Source organism: Vitis vinifera, chromosome 14 (assembly GCF_030704535.1).
Source record: "Vitis vinifera cultivar Pinot Noir 40024 chromosome 14, ASM3070453v1".
NCBI classification, from domain to species: Eukaryota; Viridiplantae; Streptophyta; class Magnoliopsida; order Vitales; family Vitaceae; genus Vitis; species Vitis vinifera.
Genome location: NC_081818.1, coordinates 5,917,016 through 5,926,491, shown reverse-complemented (window position 1 = coordinate 5,926,491; position 9,476 = coordinate 5,917,016). Strand labels below are relative to the sequence as shown.

At 35.9% G+C, this 9,476-nt stretch overlaps 1 protein-coding gene across 6 annotated transcripts in view; it reads left to right on the top strand.

Moving 5' to 3' along the window:
* The first annotated feature begins 2,507 nt into the window (after window positions 1-2,507).
* Window positions 2,508-9,476, top strand: part of LOC100253864 (phytyl ester synthase 1, chloroplastic) — a 63,738-nt gene continuing 56,769 nt past the window's right edge. For 2 of the 6 annotated variants that reach the window (XM_010661655.2, XM_002271416.5), the window contains exons 1-2: window positions 2,777-3,427; window positions 4,176-4,227. In XM_010661655.2, coding sequence (XP_010659957.1) covers window positions 3,007-3,427; window positions 4,176-4,227 — 473 coding nt within the window. In that variant the 5' untranslated portion in view covers window positions 2,777-3,006. Of the gene's footprint in view, window positions 2,728-2,776; window positions 3,428-4,175; window positions 4,228-9,476 lie in introns of those variants that run through there. The other 4 variants (XM_059742580.1, XM_019224953.2, XM_019224954.2 and 1 more) reach the window with 4 other exon arrangements.

The window sequence follows — 9,476 nt, the reverse complement described above, 5'->3', positions numbered from 1 at the left end:
CAACTCAAATCATTCCCAATCCACCCAACTTGATTTGAGAATTGTGGAAATTGACTTGATGAGAAAAAAATAGAGAGGAAAAGGAGCGGAGAAAAAAATTTAAAATTAATAAATTATTTTTATAAAATGAAATAATGTAAAAATTTGTAAATTATTTAGTAATTTTAATTTTTAATTTTTATTTTTTATAATAAACATAGACTGGTAGGGTTTATAATGACTTCAACTGAATAAAGTAAGCCTAACGGGCTTGTCTTGATTGTTGAGCACATCGATTCCCTCGTCCAAGGAATTCCATGCGGAACATAATTATTATTATTGTTTATATTTACTGGAAAGTTTTCTTAAATACTATGTTCAATCCCAATGAATTCTTTTCTATGATGAACTCTTGTTAATCTTTGATTGTTGGAATGATAATTTTAATTAGGTTTTGTTTGGGAGGTGTTTTTGAGAATTGAAAATATTACGGAAAAATAATTTTTGAAAACCTATTTTCTAATGTTTTATTAAATAAAGTTTTATTGGAGAATTTGAACTGTTTTTAACTTATTTTTTTATACTTTTACATATGTTTTTAAAATGTTTTTTTGTATGTAATATTTTATTTCATATTTAAGAATGTGGTGCAGAAACTTAAAAAATACCTACATCAAGACAACCTTCAATCCATTCAGTCAATTGAAGACGGACCCAAGAAGCTTCCAATTACACCCTTAAGGCAAAGAGTAGACCCAAGAAGCTTTGTGCATGTGCATCATCTTGAGTTTTAGAGAGAGAAAAAAGGCATGTGTTGGAGAAGATGATCTAAGGGCAAAAATGGAATAAATTGAATAGCACTATTTTCCTACCGCTGGGAGGATTAAGGTTTGTTTAGTTGCTGTTTTTTAAAATTATTCCGAAAACAGTTTTTAAGAATAGTTTTTAGTGTTTTCAGAAAAAAAAAAAAATTGTTTTTTGGGAAATGAATTTTGGAAAACATTTTTTGTTCTCAAAAGTAAAAAAAAATATGTTTGGTTGAGCTAATAAAAAAGTTTTTTTAGAATAAATAAAACAAAAAAAAACATGTTTGAAGGTTTTTTTTAATTAATAAAGTATTTTCTTTCATTAACTTGATATTATAAATATATAAATAATTTTTATATGCACAATTCATTTTAATTAAAAAAGATATTCTATTTTGAAAATTTTACATCAATTATAATTTTTTTAAATAAATGATGATTTTGTATTTTATAACCATGTAAGTATATTAATTTCATTAATTTAAGGAAGAAAAAAAGGCTTACAGATGGGGATATGGTGATTGGGTGGAGTTTACATTTCTAGAAACACAAAAAGCAACTAGGAAAACATAAAAAAAAAAGAAAAGAAAACACGTAAAACAATCTATTATTTAAACAGTGAAAAAACAATAAAACATGTTTTTATTGTTCTCAAAGAAGTGGTTTTTGAGAATACGAAAAACATAAAAAACTAAAACACACCCCTTTCTCTAAACATGTTTTTAGTGTTTTTTGTTTTCAAGAAGTAAAATTAGTTCTTGAAAATAACAATCAAACATATCCTTACTTTTTGTTGTGGGCTCTTAACCAAAATGTAGGCAGATGAACTACCAAAATTTAGATAGATTGGGCTCTTTCACTCACTTTTCCTAATTTTCTTTTCTAATAATATATCCAATTGAAATTTTTTACACCTTCCTCTAGAAAAGTATGAACCACTTAAAAAAAAATCAATTGAAAAAAAAGATAAAAAAAAAAAAAATCTATAGCATTGTCTCATATCATATCAAACTTTTTAGTTTGGGTTGTAGATCAAAATTTAAAGAGTAGCTGAATAAGGGTATTAAGATATGAGATGGGGTTTAGATTAATGACACCCAACTACCAAACTAAGTAAATAAATGCAGCAATAAAAAGAAGTAGAAAGCAATAAAAATTAAATGGCGACTTAGGGTAGACAAGTGGCAAAATTTGTTGTTGGTAGGTTCAGAGGTAATGAGAGGGTAGCTTTCCAATTGAATCAATTGTTTATATTACCCCAAAACCTTGTAGATTGAAGGCTAATGGATGTGTTGGTGATGGTGATGGTGACGTGCCCCTAATATTGGGTAATGATGTTGTGAGTAACCCATCGTTTCCTCTCTGGATGAACCCTAAACGTATGTCATTGATTCTCATCATGTCTATTTAAGTGAAGGCGAGAGACCAACTAGAGCTTCATCTCCATGATTCAAATCACTCCACCCCACCTCTTAATTTTTTCTTCGATGCATGAAACACATTTTAATTGTTTTAAGCATGGACCACTGGCAGCTGTGCAGAAGTTAATAGTCCTGATTAACCTAAAAATGGCTGTTTTATTTTCCAAAGTAAGAAAAAAAAACATAGATGAAAAAAACAAAGGCAGGAGCATTTTTGAATACTTCGATAGTTTTATTAACCACAAAATGCCAAATGAAGATAAAAAAGGGAAACATCCATTGCAGGGCCACCAATCTCGTGCAGCTCCAAAAGGTAGCTGACACTTCTACGGTGTGAAAACTGAGGCTGAGAGGGGACTTGGGTGGCTCAAGAACAACCAGACAAACAACAAGCATGTGGACAACCGCCCGACCCAGTGACAGTTCTCCCTCTCTCTCTCTCTTTCTCTCTCCATCTGCACACACCCAACTTGTCAGAATGGCTATCTGACAAAAGATAGTTCAACCCCACATGGTTAAAGGTTTAAAGAAAAAAACCCATTAATTTTATTTTCATTTATTTATTTCAACGTCCATTTTTTCACTTCCCAATTACTGCTTCACAATAATTTCTTTCCCTTTTTTACTTGTTGTGGAAACCCCACACTTCATTTTGCTTCTGGGTTTCTCTCTAATTCCCGTTTTGTTCCCATTTGGTTTGTTCTTTTTTGTATATTAAGCACATTGTATATAGCCTTTCCTCTTGTCCTGAAAGTTCTTGAAAGAAGGGGGGTGTATTGGTGTATTGTATATTCCATGCCATGGCATCAGTTTCAAGTTTCCGGGTGGCTCTGCCTAGTTTTGTGCTCAAGTCAGAGTGTAAGTCTAGGAATCGAGCACAAATTCAGTGTTTAACGGGCCCTGATTCGTCCATGGTGTCTTCTGATTCAGTTTTAGTAAATGGAGCTTCTGTTGTTGGAGATAAGTCCAAAATTGAGCCTTTGATCAATGGTGAGAATAGGAGGTTAGGGTCTAAAGTTGAGGAGAAGAAGAGTGTGAAATATGATGTCAAGGAACAGTTAGAAGTGTTGTGGGATGATGGTTATGGGACTGAGACTGTAAAAGATTACCTTGAGATATCCAAGGAGATGATTAGGCCAGATGGGGGGCCACCCCGGTGGTTTTGCCCAGTGGCCTGTGGGCAGCCTTTGAAGGATTCCCCTGTTCTTTTGTTTTTGCCAGGTAACAAACTCTGGGGACAAACTCTTAAGTTGGTTTCATGTTTGTGATTGTTCTAGAAATACTGGGCACATGTAGATGGCTCTGGTTATGGTGTATATTTCAGCCTCTCAAAGGTTCTCCAATTCTTTTGCCTTTTCCTAGTAACCGGCTTGTTATAAACTCTCAAGTGGATTTTGAAGTTAGTCAAGTCTCTATAAATAAGGGGTACATGTAGATGGCTTCAATTTCTTATATATTTTACTGGGTCTTTGAAAAATTCCCAATTCTTTTGTTTAGGCCTGGTATCTACAGGGGTGATCAACTCTTGTTAGAGTTTTAGGCTTGTCAACACTTTAGGGGCCCATGTAGATGACTTTAGATTTTTAAATATCTATCTTAGTTTCAAAGAAGTGCTTTTGTTTTCAAAACCGTCTATTCACCGAGAAAATTGAGATTTGAAATTGAAAAAATGGATGTTATGCATGTTTAATGGTTTCTCGGTCACTATAAAATGAATACTTTCAACAAAACTTAGTCAATATTTATATCATGGTCACCAGAATAGAGTTTTCTGTTTCTCTGGTCATGTGGTGAAAAATTTTAGTTTCAAACTATTTACCTTTTTTTTTCTTTTCCATTTCCAATTTACTTGGAATTTTTGTTTGTGTTGATTTTCTTTTTTTGGTAATGATTTTATAGATTTAATCACCAGTTACTGGGTTTTGAATCACAATTAGGGCTGATATATTTTTGTTTTTAATGTATGTAGGTATAGATGGTGTTGGATTGGGCCTCATTTTACACCATAAAGCTCTTGGCAAGTAAGTCATAGTGTTCTCATTCTTTCATTATCATATGGGCAAATAAGTTTTTATATGTATATTATTTTATAGGTAAAATGAATATCTGTTAATCTGTAGCTATATGTAGTTGTATTGGATAAAGCGATAAATGAATCTATTCAAGAGTTTCCCTTGACATGGTGGATCTGAAAATATGTCTATTATGTCCTGAGATGATAATCCAGTTTTTTCTTGAATCTACTCGGTCAGGTAATTTTCCAGCGAAAAATTTATCTCTATGCCTCTAGCTTCCGATTGTCTATAATTGGAATTTTTTACTTAAAAAAATGACTTCTTGGGTTTTTTTCACTTCTTTTTTAGGTTTTTGTTCCCTTCTTTTCCCTTCTTTTTTCTTTCTATAGGACAGCAGAAACATAATATTAATAGAACTAGAGATGGGACCTTACTAAAAGGACGCATGAGCCATCCTTCAGACTGGAACATAAAAGCAAAAAGAGAAGAAAGGCCAAATCTTTGTGCTACCTGGTTGTCAGCCTAGGAATCCAAACAAAGGAACAGGTCAATAATCTTGCAAGTCCAAAAATCTAATTTGTATGGCCATTTGAGTAACGTGTGAGAGAACAATCTGTGAGTTCCCCTCTGGTAAGAGATTACTGCCACCCAATGGGGCCACCTTGATCAACTGTTTCAATAGAGCAATGATTTCTGCCTCAATGGTCAAATCATAGCTAGTTGATATTTTCTCCAAGCCTTTGTCTCTATTATCCTTGATCACTTTGCCGATTCTCATTTGTCCTATGTTACCTAAAGGACAATTGTCAAAATTCAGTTTAAGGCACCAATAAGGTGGCAATGTTCATTTAATGTCTACTCCTGCATGGTTTCTATAATCTTTTGTACGAAGACGTGAAAATTAAAATTTTATTAAATCAAATGGAAATTACATTTAAATAGACTTAGGTTTGAATAAGAGTTTACAACCAAGTCCAAAACCTACTCTTAATATCTCGGCAGTTTAGTTTCTATCAACTAACCTGATTTATTTGAATTTAAAAATAAAAAACAATAACTCCTAATCTAGATAAAGGGAAATAACAACCTAAACATATTGACTTATTTAAATTCTTCCTAAAAACTAGATTTTATCTGTCAACACTCCCCCTCAAGCTTGGCCATAGATGTCAATGAGCCCAAGCTTGCCTACTAAGTACTCAAATGTTGGTCCTGAGAGACCTTTGGTGGGTATCTCTGCAACTTTTTGGTCTGTAGGAATGTACTCTATGCTGATTATTCTGTTATCTAGTTTTTCAGTAATAAAGTGTCTATCCACCTCCACATGTTTGGTTCTATCATGATGAACCGGGTTGTGTGCTATGCTGATTGTGGCATTGTTGTTGCAATAGAGCTGCATAGGGAACTCACAAACTGATCCGCAACTCTTCTAGCAATTGTTTCAACCAAATTGCTTCACAAATACCATAAGTCATGGCTTTGTATTCAGCTTCAGTACTACTCCTTGCTACTACGGACTTCTTTTTGTTGTGCTGAGTCACTAAATTCCCCCAAAGACGTGTGCAATACCCAGATGTTGATTTCCTATCATTGATGGATCCTGCCCAATCTGCATCTGTAAAAATTTCCACTTTTCTGTTTCCTTCTTTACCAAAAAATAATCCTTTCCCCAGAGTCTTCTTGAGATACCTCAATATTTGATAAACGAGATCAAAGTGTCCTTGGCACGACGAATGCATGTATTGGCTTACTACACTTACTGCAAAGGTGATGTCAGGTTTTGTGTGTGAAAGGTATATTAGTTTTCCCACAAGCCATTGATATCTTCCTTTATCAACCATATCTCCTTCAATTAATTTTGCCTTGCCTTCTTGTTCAATTGGAGTCTTTATTGGTTTGCAGTCGAGCATACCTGTCTCTTCTAACAAGTCTAGCGTGTACTTCCTTTGTGATATAGAAATGCCCTTCTTACTTCTTGCGACTTCCATTCCCAAAAAAGATTTCAAAGTTCCGAGATCTTTAACCTCAAACTCCATTGCCATCAATCTTTTAATTTCCTCCATTTCTTTGAAGTTGCCTCTAGTAAGTATTATACCATCTATGTATACTATTAGGGGTGTGATTTTTCCATCTGATGAGTGCTTAACAAATAACGTGTGATCAGTTTGCCCTTGTGAGTATCCGTGGCTCCTAATCACCTTCAAAAATCTATCAAACCATGCATGCGGAGACTGCTTTAGCCCATACGGTGATTTCTTTAACTTGCACACCATTCTGTTTTTCTTATCTTCTTCAAAGCCGAGTGGGAGACTCATGTATACTTCTTCCTCCAATTCACCATTTAAGAATGCATTCTTCACATAGAGTTGAAACAATGGCTGATCTAAATGTACTACTAGGGATAATAGGACTCGGATTGTGTTGAGCTTTGCCACAGGAGCGAATGTCTCAGTGTAATCTACTCCATAAGTTTGTGTGAAACCTTTTGCAACTAGCCGTGCTTTGTATCTTTCAATCAATCCATCTGGTTTTAATTTGACAGTAAATATCCATTTACATCTGATCACACTCTTGCCTTGTGGTAATTTCACCAAACTCCATGTGTCATTCTTCTTAAGTGCTCGCATCTCTTCAAGGGCTGCATTTTTCCATTCAGGAACAGCAAAGGCTTCTTTTACTGACCTGGGAGTATTAACACTAGATAGATTTGTGGTAAAGGCATGAAATGATGGAGACAAGTTATCATATGACAGATTTAGAAATAGGATGTTTTGTACATGATCTAACACCTTTCCTATGGGTAATTGGCACATCTAGTGTTTCAAAAATGTTTTCGGGATTACCTGAAGATGAGGAATTAGTTCCTAGCACAAGTTCAGATTCTGGACAGTGCATAGAGTTCATGAGCAGCTTGTTTCCTTGAGAATTCTGTTTCCGAGAATAAACACGGAGCTCTTGCTGATTAGGAATATTGAGATCTCCCCCTGTTTCAAGGAGCGGTACTGCTTGTGTTTGCTGTAGCATATTCTGTGTTTGCTGTGGCATATTCTCGGATGGTGGTATAGTTTTGGATGGGGTGAGCTCGGGTGTGATGGGTGTAGTAGCATCAATCTCAGTCTCAAATGAGGTGAATTCGGGTGTGATGGGTGAAGCAGTAGTGGTTTTGGGTAATGAGGTGGCAGACATGGATGGAGTCTCGGATATAGGTAAGGCAATGGTGTCTCAATCCCACACATGAGCTTTTTGGTTGTGGTTCTCCCCTTGAAGCGAAGTGGGGGAATAGTATGGCACTTCTTCAAAGAATGTGACATCTCGGGAGATAAATATTTTTTTGGTCTTGGGACAGTAGCACCGGTACCCTTTTTAGGTTGGAGAATAGCCAAGAAAGATGGTTTTTATGGCTTGAGGGTCAAATTTGGTTCGGTGTTGGGAGTGAAGATGAACAAAGGTGGTGCATCTAAATGTCTTGAGGGGAAGATTATTTACGGTTTGAAGGTGTGGATATGTTTTGGTAAGCAAGGACAGTTGGGAATTGAAGTTTAAGGTTCGACTAGGTAGGCGATTTATGAGAAACGTAGCAATTCAAATGGCATTTCCCCATAGGTATTTGGGAATGTTCATTGTAAACATGAGAGCACGGGCCACTTCCAATAAATGTCTATTTTTTCTTTTTGAGACTCCGTTTTGTTGCGGTGTATCAACACAAGAACTTTGGTGAACAATTCCCTGTTATAGCAAATATTCTCCCAAGATAGATTGAAAATATTCTCTCCCATTGTCAGTTCTTAAGACAGTTTTTTTCCTGAAACCGAGTTTGAATCATGCTGTTGAAATTTTGGAATACTTGGTAGGTTTCAGATTTTTCTCGAAGAAGATATACCCAAGTTATTCGTGTATGATCATCAATAAATGTCACAAACCATCTTTTTCCATTCATTGTGGTAACCTTAGATGACCCCCATATGTCGCTGTGAATTAAGGTTTAGGAGAAAATGGTACCCGAGTGTGTTTTGCAAATTGGCCGATGTCACAATTGAAAGAAACAAGAGTTTTTCTTGAAGGATGATGGTAACAAATGTTTCAAATATGAAAAATTAGGGTGGCTGAGTCTATGATGCCACAACATTATTTTCTTATCACTAGAAAGAGAAATAGGCGAAATACTAGTCGCAAAGGCTTGTCGCCTCTCATTCTCCGTGTCCTCAAGGAAGTAAAGCCCCTCATGAACTCTAGCACTACCAATCATCCTCCCTGATGATAGGTCTTGAGAGTGACACATAGAGGAATGAAAATTAGCAACACAATTATTATCATGAGTGAGTTTACTTATTGACAACAGATTGCATTTTAAGGCGGGAACAGAAGGACTGAATTAAGAGTTAGGTCTTTAGATACTTTTACTGAACCTATTCCTGCAACAGAAGACAAGGATCAATCTGTAATTTTCACTATAGTAGAACTAGGACATGGAGTATAAGAGAGGAAAAAATTAGAGACACCTGCCATATGGTCGGAGGCACCAGAATCAATGATCCAAGGTTCCTTAAAGTGAATGGTAGATTTTAAGGCTGAGTGATAGTTACCAGATTGAGCTACATAACATAATCCAAGGCTTGGAGTTGATGAGGATGGGGCAGGTGACTGATTGAGAAGGCGACAGAGTTGCTTAGTCTGTTCCTTGCTAAACAGAATTGAGGCTTGATTTTCTGTTGTTGCTTCATTGTCTTGGTTTGATTGAGTTTGACATGCATGTCCTTCAGTTTGTCTTTGGGGAACCCAATTTGCAGGTTTGCCATGAATTTTCCAACATATGTCACTGGTATGTCCATGGCGGTTATAATGGTCGCACCACATTTGTTCTCCTCGTCGTGGTGTCCTAGAATCATTGTTGTTCCTTGCTAGTTGCAAAAGCTGAGCTTTCTGTTGGTGGGTGCACTAGGAGATCCTTCCTCTGGCAGCATGACTTTCCAGCGTTTTTCTTCTCTATGAACTTCAGCAAATGCTTCTTCAGTTGTTGGGAATGGAAGACGACTCAAGATATGTCCTCTGACTTCATCCAGGCCTCGATTTAATCCAGTGAGAAAGTCGTACACGCGTTCTTTTTCAAGAATCTGTCTCTGCTTCACATTACAGGTTGCACACACTGAATTTTCTTCAAGGAAAAGATCCAGTTCTTGCCAACTGTCCTGTAGATCAGTGAAGTATTGAGTAACAAATTTGGTACCCTGTTTCATCTCCTTCAGTTTTGAAGGAAT